We start from the raw sequence: 16,869 nt of genomic DNA, 5'->3' as shown, positions 1-16,869 counted from the left end.
CAGCCAGGCTGATTACTTCCAGACACCATAGCCCCACTCAAAACACACACACACACACACACACACACTTGATGAACACAGTTAGTGTTAGCACTGCTGATCAAATACACATCAGCAAAACTGAATTAACTGGAATTTCCTAGACGTCTGTGTGGAGGATTTATTTTAACAGATTCCTCCCTTACAGGCTCTCTGCAAAGCGGATATTTGATGCAAAGGGTTGGCCTCATGTTGGAATGATAAGATTTAAAAAAAGTTCCTTGAAGATTTTATTTGGTTTCATAGAAGTTTGATTAGGCTAAAACACAGCAAAGGATATAAAAAAGCATAACATAGAACACACACCCACAACATGCAGATTGCAAACACAGTGACTCAGTATGCACAGTTCTAAAAAGTTCAAACTTTAGAACTGGTTCATCTAGGAATTCCTCAGAGAAACAAGGGATGATATCATGAAAAAAAGATTTTGGGGGAAGGTTAGGGTGAAGAACTGTATTTATTTGGCAAGAGTTTTCAAGTTTATGTATTGACATGTTTTGTATATGTTGACACTAACCCCTTATTTTGACTGAAGTACTTAGTACAATTAATTAAAAAGAAATGCATGCAACAAAAGACAACAATTAAGAAAAAATGAATCAATTGAAAATGTTGTTTTCTCCAACCTGAACCCTGATTATCTTATTAAACGCTAGATATTTCATTAAACCCTGTATATCTTATCAAACCATGCCTATATCTTAATAAACCCTGCCTATCTAGTTCCACATTATCCAATTATTTAGTTTCACAAATTGTTGGTTTATTGCCTTTCTTTCCTGTCTTTTTAATGTTTTTTGACCCACTAATCCAGGGAGGACTGGACAGAGGGCTGGAGGGTTCTGATGCCAGATAGTGTGACTGGACAGAGGGATGGAGGGTTCTGATGCCAGATAGTGTGACTGGACAGAGGGATGGAGGGTTCTGATGCCAGATAGTGTGACTGGACAGAGGGCTGGAGGGTTCTGATGCCAGATAGTGTGACTGGACAGAGGGCTGGAGGGTTCTGATGCCAGATAGTGTGACTGGACAGAGGGCTGGAGGGTTCTGATGCCAGATAGTGTGACTGGACAGAGGGATGGAGGGTTCTGATGCCAGATAGTGTGACTGGACAGAGGGATGGAGGGTTCTGATGCCAGATAGTGTGAGGGCAGCTAGAAGGGGAATGCAGAGACTGGCGAAAATATGTGGACGTTACTTTAAGTGACATAACAATGTAGTTATGAGTCTTTTATTGCTAAATATATATCTATAGATATATAGATATATATAAGAAGTTGTGTCTGTATGCAGTCAAGACGACAATGGTCGTTGTTGGGGTAAGCACATAGGGATACGGATATTGAAGAAGGCAAAGTACTGATGTTTTTGTATGCGTGTGAAAAGTAAGGGTTGGTGTGTGAGGAGTAGGGGGTTAGTGTGTGAGACAGAAGGAGGACTGGAGCGGAGGGGGCTGGGTGGTGTGTTCGGGGGAAGGGCAGCAAGATGGCTGGCTGGCTGGCTGGGAGGGTGGGGTGACAGTGAGGGTGGGGTGACGTCAGTAGCTCCATTCATGAAGAGCTTGAATAAGTGAGGAGCAGCCAGGCTCTTTGCACCAAGCATCCGACAGATAGAGACAGACAGGAGGAAAGAAGAGGGAGCCGTAAATGGAGGAAAAGAAAGGGTGGGAGAAAAATGGTAAAGAGAGCAGGTCAAGGGGACTGAATGAGTTTGCAGCAGTCATTATATACATTAATAAATTATCCGGTGGAGAGTGAAGCGAAATAGTAGAAAAAGATGCGATGGAAAGGGAGAGACGGCGAGACCGAAGGCAGCCATGAAATGGTCTTCTAAAGCAGAGCTTCAAAGATTTCTGTGCTCTCTCAGCTAGCTGTCTGTTCTCCACTTCACCTTCAGACCTTTTTGCTTGGGATGGAAGGGAGGCAGCTCCTCCCACTGCTCTTTTCTCCTCCTCCTCTTCCAACCGAGCTGCTCTCTAAATTCATGGATGAATGAAGAGGAGAGAAACTGACCGGGCTGGCTTAGTCCTTCATGGCTACAGGTTGGTTTTCATGATTGTTTAAAACGTTTGTGTGCTGCATTGTGCAGGGTTGTCTGTGCCTCTCTGGGCACAGAGCCAAATGTGTTGTCCAACATCGTCAGCTGGTCTGGTTAGCATTAGCTTAGCTTAGCTGGCCTGGTTTGGCTCATTTTGACTAAGGCTGATAAGCAATATTAGCTGGGTCATTCATATATGTTTAACTACTCAAAAAAAATGTCACGTAAATTGGGCTAAATGTTGCAGTGCATCAGCAAAGATCTTCACTAGAATGTTTTGCCTGGTTGTCCGGGTATTGCATGGTAATGTGTTGTTTGCGTTGCTTAATGAAATGACCTCAAACATTCAGCCCTTAACCAAAAACATCAGTCTGTAAATAGGTAAAATAACCAACAGTTTAATCAAAGGAAAAAGGTTTACCCAATATGGATGGATAATTTATGAAAATATATACTATTCTAAGCAGCCATGTTGAGCACTATTACTTCCTAGTGGATTAATATGGATGTTATTTATTTCATAATCTCGGAAGAAGTGGAGACTGTGTATCAATGATGACACAGTACTGAGTGGATCAGTCACAACATATAATCACATTGTTCTCCAGTTTTAGTCTGAATATTGAATTACATACACAGCTTCCAAAACCTGCTCGAACCCATGGCGAGCTGCTATTGGTTACAAACGCAATCTGACTATAGAAGAGGCAATGTCATGTGACCTTCCTGACTGTTGTGGAATAAAGCAGTGAGACAAACTAACACTTTACATTAAGGTTACATTCACCACCATGTAACTACTCCTGATGACAGTAGGTCATTGGGATTTTGGAATAAATTACATTGTTTAGGAAATCACTGATAAAGGCACCATTTGGGAGGAGCCGCACTGCCTTAATGTGCTGCTCCTCCTCCGCTCCAAAACACCCGAGAATGAAAAATACCAAACGCCTGGTGGGTTCACTTTACATGACAGGGAGAGCACCAAAAGTTTGGTAACATCACTGAGACCTGGAGGTATACAAACATGCTTCCTGTATTTGACGTGTGCATGTCTGAGTAGTGATAATGAGAGAGAGAGTGATGAAAAGAGATGCATCTTCCTACTAGAGAATAGCTTACGTAGAGTACAGACACACACAGTTATGACACAGTCCACTCTGACCATACGGGCACTGTTTCATAACAAGCTTTCCCTGTCTGGTCACTGGCACAAAGCACCCTAGTTAAGTCATAAAGGAAGGGAGACGGAGAAGTAGTGTGAAAACGATGATCTCATGACACGAAAGCAGTTTGATCTCATGACACCAAAGCAGTTTGATCTCATGACACCAAAGCAGTTTGCGTGGGGTAGTGCACCGCTGTGATGCATGGACAGAGTGTGACAGGGAGAAAGAGATGAGAGGGTGAGGGTGCACTAATCCCTGCAGTATCTGTGTCCCCAAGCAGGACCACCAGGACTACAGGATAGGGTTAGGGTAGTTCTGCACCTTAATCTGAAGTGTTGCCTTGTCAGGTTTTTTGGTGGTGTTGGGTTCCTCAGATTATTTTTGTGAATAGTCCCTTAACTTGTCCAGCCGGAGTGCAATACAGAGTTAGGGAATGCCATAACAGTTCAAACTTCAAGTCATATGCTCACAATGTTGAGCTATGCTTCTTAAAGTTGTAGGGAGATGAGAAAAATATAACAGTTCTCTCTCACGCCTGTTTTTCCAGCCCTGCATGTAACTCAAACAAGAGCACACCCGCTTGCTCCCCCATCCTACACAAACGCCCTCGCTCACCGCTGCCCCTGCAGAGCTTGGAGGGAGAGGCCATGGTGGAGAAGGGCTGTGACCACTCGGACAAGTCTCCCCCTCCAGAGCCCCTGGGGCAGCGCACGTATAGCCACTCGGTCCATGGCAACGCCACGCGAACCGGGAGTAAGAACTCCAAGGTGAGTGCACGCACACAGACACACAAGTACACACACACGTACACACCTAACCTGTAGCCTACAAAAGAGCCAGGCCCAGTGGTCTGGCTATGGGTTCCTGCTCAGCAGTCAGGGACCTGAATCTTGTCATCATTCTCTGCCTCATGCATTTCCCTAGTATGGCTGAGGGCTACACTGGGTCTCACAGAAAGGATACCTGTCCTTGAACTGCATTTTGTAATTGAGATGCTCTGAACAAATTAAATGTAGATCATGTCACTCCATCGTGACTTCCTCTTCAGAATGGAATGTTTCAGGGTTTGGAAATTATAGCCATAGTAGTGACCACTCACAGTTTCTTCATTCATTTTCATATTCCACTCAGTCATTTTATGTATTCAAATTCCATTTCATGCATTGCTAATTATAAAATGCACCGTTTGGCTATCCCGTCCATTTCATGAACGGACCTATTAATCACTTTGTTATTTCGTGAATTAACTTTTAGAAACTAGATTGTCGTTGATCATGTCCCTAGATTGTCGTTGATCATGTCCCTCGTCTATAATCTGTTGATCATGTGCCTAGTCTATAATATGAAACTGTCATGAATAATTTTCTTCCTTATGCATTTGCAGTTTCTTTGAATTATTTTTTTTCTGATTCAGGTTTTCTTTGTTCTTCTTCTCATGCATGCTAGTCTCACAAACGACTTTCCAAAGTAAGCATCACTCTTTTTTGGCATAGCATTCACTAGTCTGTGTTTTGTATGTCTCATTACTCTCCATTATATAATTTTTTTAAGCCATGCAATGTCTACCAAAATAAATTATTATATCTGATTATCATCTGAAAATCCAGCTCAAAGTAATCTTCATTTTATACAAATGTACATTTTATTTTCAGAATATATAAAAATTCAGTTAGTTGTTGAGTTTGTCTCAACAAAACTTATGGATATGAACTAGTCTGGCATTGCCAGACCAATTTGCGAATACCTAGTCGTCTGGAACTACTAAAAAAAGGAAAAAAAGGTAGGAAAAAATGCTAGGTGCACTGTGCTAGGGAATGTTGCACTACGTTGCCTTATGCCAATTCTTTTCGGAATGAGATACAGCTGTACAATCATTTCACATTTTTGTGTTGGATTACACTGCACTCTTGTGGTAGAGATAAACAGATGTCCTTGTGAATCATACTATTCCCTTCAGATAAGCCATAGCACCAACTAATATGTCTGTAATGTGTGCTTCCAGTATAATTTGACAATTTAATTTGGAAATAGTTTTTTTTCTTTTGATGTTTATGTTTACTGATGAACATATTTATTTCCTCCTACCTTCTTTCACGCTTATGACTGCAGAAAAGCCAGAGCTGGTACAACGTAAGACTATCCTTCACTTCTACCTTCATGATGTTGCGTTCTGCAGTACACTTGATGTATCTGACATTTAACATTAGGTTCATCTTTCTGGGAAAATCTAATATGATGTGTATAGTTTGTAGTGGACAAAGGTAGCCTAGTTGGGAAACTTGATTGAACACTATTTTAATTGAGCTTTAATTAGACCCATTTGTAGTGTGAATGTAGATCACCTCTCTGTCTCACTGTAGGTTCTGAGCCCCACATACAAACAGCGCAATGAGGACTTCAGGAAGCTCTTTAAACCTCTCCCAGATACAGAGCGCCTCATCGTGGGTGAGTCAGAGACAGGAGATCAAACTATATCATCTATCTGCATTCACTGTCATTTGAGAGGGTACACACCTAATCTCTTTTGCACCTTTTCCGATCAGAATGATTGTTTTTATTGCCATCAGGGAAGTTTGGAAGGCAAGTAGACAAGATAAATGCTTGCACACTATTCTTAAAATGTGCACACTATTCTTAAAGATCCTTTAGAGTGGAATTGAAAATGAGTTTTAAGTTAATCACACCACAGAAGAATGTGTTGTTAACTACCCATCTAAATTCGAATGAAAAAAAATCAGCAGTCTTCTCTACTTGAGACGGGGGGGGGGGGGGGGGGGGGCGTGTCGCCTGAAGGAGCTGAATCTCCGCTCCCTCGAATGTATTGAAATTAGCAACAACAGCAACACTACCTAAATCAATTGCAGATATCAGAACAGACCTACCTGCAGTCTCTGAGTGTTTAATGTTTTAATTACTTTGTCTTTGCATCGTACCAGCTGAGTAACAGAATGCAACTGTCTGTGATCTAACGTAGATCAGTCGGGTTTTGGCTCTGCCTATACAAAACCTGAGCTGAAAACGGAAGACAAAGTGTTGAAAGGTGTAACTCCACATTTCGTGCTTTGCACATGGTTTCAGGAACTCATTTCACACGTATAATGTACTGAGAAGTAAATCATGGAATTTGCTTTGCAGGATCTTTAAGTAGACTCACACCTCTCAAACAGCCTAGATCATATTCCTCAGTGTGATAGTGGACTGTGGACATTGGACTGTTTGATTTTGGATTATCATTAATGGTTACTACTGTTATGTCCCTAATTATACTGATATTTTTTAAATAACCAAATACAATTAGGTGTAGTAGCTGACTTGGTCAAAAGTAATACAATTAGGAATCCCATCAGACACGTTTCTTTTTGAGGCACGTAAGTTGATTCCATTTGTATTTGGTAATAAATCATGCTTTGTGTTTCCGGCCAGACTATTCCTGCGCGCTGCAGCGTGACATCCTTCTGCAGGGTCGCCTATACCTGTCTGAGAACTGGATCTGTTTCTATAGCAACATATTCCGCTGGGAAACGCTGGTATGAATGCTTCTGTGACGTCTGTCTGTGTATGATCAGAGACCAGAACCCTAACCCTAACCCTAACCCAGATCTTACTAAGTACTACTGTACTACTGTCTGTAGGATCAGTGACCCTATCCCTAACCCAGATCTTACTAAGTATTACTGTACATGTGGCACATGTGCGTCTTACCACTTTACCCCCTGCTCTCTTTCTACATCCAGCTGACAGTGAGGTTAAAGGACATCTGCTCCATGACTAAAGAGAAAACAGCACGCCTCATTCCCAATGCCATCCAGCTGTGCACTGACAATGAAAAGGTTAGTAGACACACACACACGCACACAGTAGGTTTTCTACTAACCTTTGTTAATCTTTAATGCTGTTTTCTCTCTCAGCATTTTTTCACCTCCTTTGGGGCAAGGGACCGAACTTACATGATGATGTTTAGACTGTGGCAAAATGCTCTGCTAGAAAAGGTGAGTACAGCCAGGGTATCCACAGTCCATTTGATGTTACTGTACATTAGAACATTGTGGAGTTTTGTGTTGGTCTATTGCTGCAACTAGTGATACTCTCACTGTCTTTCTCCTGTTATAGTATTTGAAGGAATGAGGAGGCAAATGCAGATCCAATGTTTTTTCTTTTTTTATAACCCACAAGAGTATATCAAAAACTGAGGCACATAACTCCGAAATAAAAAAAACATCTAACACAAGATAAGCAAGTAAAGGGTAACGCACAAGAACCGACAACCAAGTAACAGAAAAACCCAGGTTATATACTCCACTAACGAGGATTAGAAACAGGTGAACAGAAACACAGGTGCACACAATAGTACGTAATCAGAGCTGGACAGCGGCACCACTAGTATTCTGGTGAATCTGAGCGTAGACGTAACACTCCTCCATTTCTCTCTCTCAGTAATCATCATATCAATCCAACTCTAACATCACTTCTTTCAGCCCTTGTGTCCCAAAGAACTATGGCACTTTGTCCACCAGTGTTACGGCAGTGAGCTGGGCCTCACCAGCGATGACGAGGACTACGTCCCCCCGGACGACGACTTCAACACCATGGGGTGAGTTCAGAACCGCATGTATAGACATATCATTCCCATACTAACCCTAACCATGTATAGACATATCATTCCCATACTAACCCTAACCATGTATAGATATATCATCCCCATACTAACTTTGAACCCTAACCCTGTCCACTCTCACCTTATCTCTCTCTCTACTCATCATTCTTTACCTCTCAATCCAAGTTTGTTTGAACTTAAAAGGGAATTTTGGACTAAAAAACTAAGTATGTGAATGCACAGTCAACAGCTGAAACACATGACACGGAAAGATATAATATAAACAAAATCACAGTATTGGAGCAAAAACCTAACATCTGACAGGAGGCCTTTTCCTGGAGGAGCATGCTGCTGGTATATCTGGCTGTGTTATCATTTCTATTGTCAGTCAACACTTTCATCACTCATACTGACTTATCATAAACGGAGACACGTTGTTTTGACACAGATACACACACACACACACACCTGATATCCAGTATTCAAATACAAATGCAATAAATTACACTACCAGCACCCTCATAGCAGCGTGAGCTGCCTCGCTGTTCCCCGATCTGATAATCTTGACCTCCAGCTGCTGCCCATCCCCGTGGTCTAGGTACTGTGAGGAGCTGCCGGCAGAGGACAGCGAGGCCAGTGACCCTGCCCGTTCAGAGGCCAAGCCTGAGCTCAGCCCCCTGGCCCTACCCCTGCTGGACCCTCTGGCCATCCCCCCCCTGAACCCCCTGGGCATCCCCCCCCTGGACCCCCAGGCCATCCCCCCGCTGGACCCCCTGGCCTGTCTGGTCAGCCCAGACATAGCCCTCCCTGTGAGTACACTTCACAACCACGATGCATTTCTCAAACAAAGCTGACATACCATTATTGCTGGCAAAAGGGCTTCTTAACTACAGCTTTTCTCAGCACTTGCAAAAGCAGGTGTCTGATGGGACGCAGCTCGACGTGGTGGTGAGTATGGTTATATATTTTATTTCTCGCAAATGTGAAACTTTTAACCAATATATTTCACACACAACACTGCACATCCTTCAAGTGTAGTAAAGTGCCTGGTTCTTGAGATAATAAAGTTAGATAACTCAGGGAAGCCCACCTGGGAAGCCTACCTGGGAAGCCCACCCATTTTCTCCATCTTGAGCCCGCCACAGTCAAGACCCACGTCAACCTATAGTCACAGCTAGAATAAGGTTCATTCCTTAGAGATCATTCTTTCTTTGTATAAGTAATCATAAATAGTATCACTCTGTCACTTTTTTTTTTCAGTTTGATGAAATAAGGGACAGAATATCATTGACAGAATCTAGAACCTAACCATTCTCATTGGCTCTTTCTGCAGTACAACTTGCTCCCATTGGACAATTTTCCCCCCTGTCTTCCCGATGGTGAACTCCTGACCCTTCCGTTGCTGGGCAACATGAACAGTGGTCTGAGAAGCCGACCCCCCTCCCCTTCGCTGGACTTCAATGATAACGAGGACCTGCCCACCGAGCTCAGTGACTCCTCTGACACACACGATGAAGGTGTGTCTGGCATGGTGTGTGTCTGGCATGGTGTGTGTCTGGCATGGTGTGTGTCTGACATGGTGTGTGTGTGTCTGGTACGGCAAAAACGTGATACACACACACCTGTTCATTATTGCTGTGTGTGTGTCTTATTTAGCAGGGGAAGTGCAAGCATTCCACGAGGACCTCAACGGCCGTCAGTACATAAACGAGGTCTACAAGTTCAGCGTAGACAAGATGTACGACATCCTTTTCACAGAGTCCCGCTTCATGAAGGACTTCCTTGACCAGCGCAGGTTCACAGGTGTGTCTGCAGGCCTGTCTGTCTGCTGTGTGATTATTTAACATCAGGGTGATGAATCCTCATCTGATCTGTCTCCCTCCCTCTCTTGGCAGACGTAGTCTATCACCCCTGGAAGAAGGAGGCGGCAGGCAACCAGACCAGAGACATCATGTACACCATTTCTCTCACCAACCCTCTGGCCCCAAAGTCTGCCACCGTCACTGAGACCCAAGTCAGTGAAACAGCAGTTTGTTCCCACAATTTAACTATAGCTATTGCACCTGACTGTATTTACAAACGTGCCAAACATTTCAGAATAATTGATTTCACTGCCATTTAATGTCAGTCAGGATCTGAAAGCTCCCCTCTTTGGTGTCAGACTCTGTTCAAAGCCAGCCAGGAGAGCGAGTGTTACATCATTGATGCAGAAGTGATCGCTCATGATGTTCCCTACCATGACTACTTCTACACCCTCAACCGCTACATGCTCACCAGGGTGGCCAAGAACAAGTGTCGACTCAGGTAACAATCTTTATCTTCCTCAAGAAGAAAAAAAGTTAAGACATACGTGGAGCGCATTTTTGATCATGTGTCTGTGTGCGTGTCTCTGTGTGTGCACCTGTGGTGTGTGTCTGTGATGTGTGTCTGTGTGTGCACCTGTGGTATGTGTCTGTGATGTGTGTCTGTGTGTGCACCTGTGGTGTGTGTCTGTGATGTGTGTGTGTGTGTGTGTTTGCACCTGTGGTGTGTGTCTGTGATGTGTGTCTGTGTGTTTGCACCTGTGGTGTGTGTGTCTGTGATGTGTGTCTGTGTGTTTGCACCTGTGGTGTGTGTGTCTGTGTGCGTGTCTGTGTGTTTGCACCTGTGGTGTGTGTGTCTGTGTGCGTGTCTGTGTGTTTGCACCTGTGGTGTGTGTCTGTGATGTGTGTGTGTGTGTGTGTGTTTGCACCTGTGGTATGTGTCTGTGTGCGTGTCTCTGTGTGTGTGTCTGTGATGTGTGTCTGTGATGTGTGTCTGTGTGTTTGCACCTCTGGTGTGTGTGTCTGTGTGCGTGTCTTTGTGTGTGCACCTGTGATGTGTGTGTGCACGTGTGCATGTACTTGTGTGTGCGTGTGCCTGTGTGCGTCAGGGTGTCCACTGAGCTGCGCTACAGGAAGCAGCCATGGGGCCTGGTGAAAGGCTTCATCGAGAGGAACTCCTGGAGTGGTCTGGACGAGTACTTCAGACACCTCGGTCAGTCAGGAACTGGATTATTTACCTTCTAGCATTCACAGAAAGTATAAATACAGAGCCTGTGTTTGTTTTTATATACACAAAACAGGCAAGATATGGAAAATACATTAAACATTTAGTTTTCAGGTTACTGATAAGGAGTGCTCCACCTTCCGGTCAAAATTTAAGTACAAAATGTTTCACATCTTAGTTACTACCTTGGTAGATGACAACAGATGTGCATGAGTAGCCTAATAAACTTGACACCTGAGTGAGTCTCTGGATCTACATATGGTAGCGCTCACCAGAGCAGCATCTTCAGAAAGTCACATGTACAGACATCATATATATATATATATATATACTTGGGGATGTTTGGGTGCTCTTGGCCTACAGAGGTGGAGCTGGGTAAAGTGGAGGTGGTCCTAACACAGCCACACAGACTGTCCCCGAAGGCAGTGAGGAGGAGGAAGAGAGCGCTGCTGCGGCCCCCTCAGATGGACCAGGCTCTGGGCGCCCTGACAACCCCCGAGGATGACAAGGAGGTCATCCACTTCATCAAGCGTGTGGCAGGTAGAGGTCTGACACACAACATTCCCCAAATATTAGGAAATGCTTGTAGAATGAAGCTGATCATGTCACTCTTATTTCAAAAGCATTACAGTAATACAGTAAACTGTCTTAGATTATACCACTCTTTGTTGATGGAGACACTGACTTTACTTTTACTTCACTTTAATCAAGACATGTTAGATGTGTGAAATGCAACTCGCTTTTGAGCATCTTGAAAGTACTTTGTGTGATGGTTGGTTTTGTTTATATCCAATATGGCTGCCTTCATTAGGTTCCACTCAGACCAGACACATACCAGACCCCGTCCCAGGAGGCCTGGCACTCTACAACGTCTCCAAGCTGCTGCTCCTCATCAGCCTGGTGTGAGTACCAGTCTGGCCCCCAGTCTGGCCCCCAGTCTGGCCCCCAGTCTGGCCCCCAGTCTGGCCCCCAGTCTGGCCCCCAGTCTGGCCCCCAGTCTGGCCCCCAGTCTGGCCCCCAGTCTGGCCCCCAGTCTGGCCCCCAGTCTGGCCCCCAGTCTGGCCCCCAGTCTGGCCCCCAGTCTGGCCCCCAGTCTGGCTCCCAGGGGTAGAACTGGGGGCCATCCTGTAAGGACAGAATCTTTTAATAAACGTGTTTATTGACACAACCTCGCTGTTAACATCCTGTCTGTATACATGGACATATTTATGCATGTACATTATTATTGTTAACATAACTCATTAAAGCAAATATGTATTAATTTCCCCCTCTCCTGCAACTCAGACAGATGGAGTGTTGGAGAGGGGACATAAACATCTTGTTTCATCACTTGGTTTTGGTGTTGTATGTAATCTTTCTCTTTCTCTCTCTTTGCACTCATTGCATCCTATAGGATCTGTATAAGGTATAGTTACTTTTGCACCAGTCCTATGTTTTTGGTTTGGAGTTTCACTTGATTTTTTTATTTATAATGAAGCCTTTTCAGTAATTGAAGATAACAAAAATTGTTTAACCCTACCTCTCTCTACCCCACTGTTTCTCTCTCTGTTTCTCTCTCTGTATCTATCTGTGTATCTCTCTGTGTATCTCTCTCTGTCTCATACAGCTTAGTGCTGCTGGTGTTTCTGAACATGATGCTGTTCTACAAGCTATGGATGCTGGAGTACACAACACAGAGTCTGTCTTCCTGGCAAGACCTCCGTCCTCCAGAAAGGTACCATGCACAGACATACCGTATCTAACCCTAGTTATGCTTACGGACCTTTATATTTCAAAAGTATGTCTTCCATCTTGATATCTTAATTAGTTGTATCTTGAGCTGTTTAAGTAATCTGGTAAAATAAGGGTTATTAAAATTTTAGCCTTCATTGATTACATGTTAGTGAATTGTGTGATTTCCAGTAAACTGCCCCAGACTCAGCAGGAATTGACAAAGCTCTTAGAGACGCAGCAGCGTTACCATGACAATGAACTGCAGAAATGGAAAGAGATCATCAAGACTTCTGTCATCCTGCTGGATGAGGTGAGTACCAATCAGAATGTAGAATCACTCAGGTCGGAACCCAAAGATACCAGACATGATCTCTTATTAAAACCTGAGTTTGTACAGTACTTTTGAAATGGATTTTGCACTTCCTAGATATGCATCTTTTGTAGACCTTGTGCTCATACAGATCATGTGATTTTTTAAGTAAAATAACATATTTGCAAGCAGCAATGGAGATGGGATCTTTGTATTGTACAAAGGCTAACATTGAGGGGAAAAGTTAAATATGACTGGCACTATGACTTGACTTGGAGCTATTGATCTTTGTGGAATACATTTATAAAAATAATACTAACATTTACGAGAGTTTCAGTACAGCCAACATGTTGTGGGTTTTCTCCACTGTTGCTGACATGTTTCTCTGCTGCAGATGAAGAGCTCGTTACTGAACCTGCAGAAGGGCATCGGCTCAAGGGACTATCATTCAGAATCATCAGAGAAGAGGACACAATATCACTGACAAACAATCCTAAGGCAAAATGGACATTATGTGCAATATACAACCATTTCTGGTGGCCCACAACCTCTATGAATTCAAAACGAACTTCGTTGAGGAGCGTCCGTCGGCTGCAGTGCGGTCCGTCGGCTGCTGTGCGGTCCGTCGGCTGCAGTGCGGCCCGTCGGCTGCAGTGCGGCCCGTCGGCTGCAGTGCGGCCCGTCGGCTGCAGTGCGGCCCGTCGGCTGCAGTGCGGCCCGTCGGCTGCAGTGCGGCCCGTCGGCTGCAGTGCGGCCCGTCGGCTGCAGTGCGGCCCGTCGGCTGCAGTGTGGTCTTGTGAAAAATCCCAATCCCGTTTCTCTGTTTTAAAGAATGTTGTAATGTTAAACATTGTTTGTTGATGCCACTGATGGAAGATAGTCACATTGAAAAAAGCATGACATTTTTTTTATTCTACAAACTTCTGTCAGCAGAGGTGTTGACGACAGCCTATTTGTCTCAGACTTGGTAAAGTTGCAAACACCTGAAGTATCCGTTTTACACCCAGCTTTGGAATCTGGAAGCAGGTTTCAGCCACAGTAGAACCACAATCCGCTTCCTCTCCAGAAGCAGCCAATACATGTTGTCCACCTAACCCTAACCCTTACTGACAGATGCCCCAACTCTGAGAAGAGAGCACCTTTCAGCCCAGATGATATTACTGTTAACAATTACAACAGGGTTCGGCAGACTAGAACCGGATGAGAATTATAACAGATCTGCAGCAGATATGGATGCATATAATTACATGTATAATATTTCATATGTTAGTTTTAATTGTGTCCATTGTGGCCAGGGCTTATTCATAATATGCTTCCGTGGCATGTCAGGGCTGGTTTCCCTGAGAGCTTGTGTTGCCATGCATTTTTGAAGGCTTAAATATTCTCTACTTGTAGAGTTGCTCTGTAGAGTTGCTCTTGTAGAGTTCTACGATGCTCTGTCCTGTTTTACTGACTCGTTGGAAAAACTAGCTTGGCTGTTAGCATTAAAGACAATATATGAGACAATTTATTAGCTTCAGAAAGTATAGATGTTGTTACTGTTCTAATGTCTAATGTTTATCCAACATTATGCATGACAAATTGTTAAAATCTTAACTGCAGCAAAACATTCTTCTTTTAATCCTTGTTTCAATGTTGTTGCTTTAACCTGGGATCAGGTTATAAAATGGACAGTGGTTTCTCCGTGTCAATTTATGCCATGTTTTATCTAAAATGTTATTTATCTGGATAATATTCTCTCCACACATGTGGAATTGCTTAGTGTTGTGTGCCAAGTGAGGATGTAATGGCACTAAATCTGCCCTCCCCAACACACACTTACAAATGGCTTGTCTATTCATTAAGGTAAATACATTTTTGACAATAAGTCACTGAGGGGACCAGAACTGTACCAGAGCTGTACCAGAGCTGTATACCACAACCTAAATCAGGCAATTAAGATGAAAGGAAATGGAAAGACTAAGCTAAAATCCTTGTCCCTGCTTGAAGTTAGGAATGTGTTAAGTATTTAGCGGTATTTATTTATGCTTCTTTATTTACGTACAGTGAAAGACTGAAATGTAACGCTGAGGAATCGTCATTGCCCAAAGACGTTTATGAACTTCACAGTTCCGTGACTGTCACCAGTGTCTCCTGGTTTCAGTGCCCATGAATGTTGACTGATCTGATGCTATCTCCTCTTCACCTGTCCATGTACTGTGTTGACAGTAATGCAATTACACTTATATGAGGATGCACGAGTGCTTGTCGAAAGATCATAGATGCTCAAGCCAATGTATTTTTGAGTTTATTATCTACTGTGTGTAGTAAGACATGAAAAATGGCAAACATTCCCAGAGTAAACAATTGGACCCACAAGTGTACTTTGCGGCGATGTGACAGAGCACATAGCACATTTAAAACTAGACTTCAACATGAAGTAGCACTTAAAAGTATACAGATCATTTGATGGTGAATTAGGAGGATTCAAATGCAAATATGACATTTTTACATTGAAAGCTTAAAAAATTATTCTCCTTTCCATATTTCACTATTGATGAAGTAAGCTCAGAAAGTATTCAGACTGTTTTCCATTTTCCACAGTTTGAAACGATATAGCCTTCCTCAAAAAAGGATTTAGTTCATATTTGTTCTCATCAATCTACATAAACCCTACAACACAACACACCCTAACAACAAAGCTGAATATTATCATCAAATGAAAAAGAAAGATTTTTTCTAGAAAGTATTCAGAGCCTCTCTCTCTGTCCCTCTCTCTGTCTTTCTCTGTCTCACGCTCTCTCTCCCCCCTTCAAAGTAAGTACTGATTTTTCTTTGGGAGTGAGTATGGCCTCATGACTATAAGTTGGCTCTGTATGTATATTTTTCGGCTTCATATTTGAATCAGATATCCAGTATGACTCTAAATACCATACACGATGAATACAATAACCTGTTGTGTATAGTTTCAGTCTACACAAACTTGAGAAACTATGGAAGCAAATCCATGGCATGTTTTTAATTTTAAAAGGCATTGAATACTTAGTATTTAAAATTTAAACACCACCGAATTTGTTGGTTTTGAATTCAGGAATGCCTAACCGATTCTTGGTATTCCGGATGTTGCAATCAGATTTTTTTGGGCTCGATTAAATAGTTTCGCCTCAAATTTTTTCGGCTCGAATTTTTGGGATGTGAATTTCACCATTCAAATTTGAGCAATCGATATTAAGTATTCAATTCCTTTTGCTTCCATAACAATCCATACGCTGGTCGTGGATTGGTAAAACTTTTAAACAAAAAAAATCTCAAAAGGCTTTACAAAATGTATGGAGAAGAGGTGGATTGAGCAAATAAAATAATTGGAATTAACTCATCCTTTGCAGTCAATTGTTTGGATAACCAACGAACGTGTTTTTGGTAGCCTACTGGTTTGGTTTGTTGGCCAACCATTGAGTTAATAGGTGCGTTCGACTTCATGCAGCGCCGGCGTCCCCTGCAACCGCCTGCAGCCCGGCTGACTTGAAGCAGCCAATGGCATTCTCAGCTTCAAGGCAACGCCGGCGCTGCACCGGCGCTGCACACACCTATTATTACGACAGGAAGCAACTTTTGTCTTCCCCATGGCGTCCCCATTAATTTCTATGAAAAGTGCTCAGTGGCGCAGTGAGGCAAGCGACAGCGCGACACCGGACCGTGCCATTTTTCCACTTCCGACTCTTCCAATCTAACGTTAAATGATAGGTGCGTTCGACATGTCCCGACTTCATGCAGCGCTGCAGCCAGCTGCAGGCGGCTGACTTGAAACTGTGAATTCTGGTTAGACTTTTTGTCCGACTTGAGACGGCGCCGAGGATACGTCACTGTGACGTCGCCATCAAAGTACCGTGAGATCGATTCGAGAACTGCCGGCTGTGTAGCCGAGCGCTTTTTCTCAACAGCAACTGCACGGGTTCAAGTGACGACACAGCTATTCCATGATTGGCCAGACTCACACA

The 16,869-nt window shown here is 43.4% G+C and overlaps 1 protein-coding gene across 1 annotated transcript; it reads left to right on the top strand.

Moving 5' to 3' along the window:
* Window positions 1-1,638: 1,638 nt before the first annotated feature.
* LOC146246446 (protein Aster-B-like) lies at window positions 1,639-15,350 on the top strand. The gene is made up of 21 exons (XM_084684097.1): window positions 1,639-2,083; window positions 3,796-4,015; window positions 4,695-4,715; window positions 5,358-5,378; window positions 5,609-5,693; window positions 6,672-6,775; window positions 6,983-7,078; window positions 7,157-7,237; window positions 7,724-7,839; window positions 8,441-8,651; window positions 9,176-9,359; window positions 9,499-9,645; window positions 9,738-9,856; window positions 10,004-10,146; window positions 10,754-10,857; window positions 11,233-11,409; window positions 11,681-11,771; window positions 12,154-12,213; window positions 12,476-12,583; window positions 12,772-12,892; window positions 13,287-15,350. The coding sequence occupies exons 1-21, from the start codon at window positions 2,034-2,036 to the stop codon at window positions 13,374-13,376; spliced, it is 2,349 nt and encodes a 782-aa protein (XP_084540223.1). The 5' UTR covers window positions 1,639-2,033; the 3' UTR covers window positions 13,377-15,350.
* The last annotated feature ends 1,519 nt before the right edge of the window (window positions 15,351-16,869 follow it).

The sequence above is a fragment of the Hypomesus nipponensis genome, chromosome 20 (assembly GCF_054491055.1).
Source record: "Hypomesus nipponensis isolate SF chromosome 20, ASM5449105v1, whole genome shotgun sequence".
Taxonomy (NCBI): domain Eukaryota; kingdom Metazoa; phylum Chordata; class Actinopteri; order Osmeriformes; family Osmeridae; genus Hypomesus; species Hypomesus nipponensis.
Note: the sequence above shows the minus strand (reverse complement) of the source record. Positions and strands in the feature narration are given on the sequence as shown.

Coding starts and splice junctions, on each gene's coding strand:
- LOC146246446 (XM_084684097.1), top strand. CDS start 2,034: ATGAAGAGGAGAGAAACTGACCGGGCTGGCTTAGTCCTTCATGGCTAC. Junction 4,716..5,357: donor CTCACAAACGACTTTCCAAA/GTAAGCATCACT, acceptor TTATGACTGCAG/AAAAGCCAGAGCTGGTACAA. Junction 11,772..12,153: donor CTGCTCCTCATCAGCCTGGT/GTGAGTACCAGT, acceptor CCTGCAACTCAG/ACAGATGGAGTGTTGGAGAG.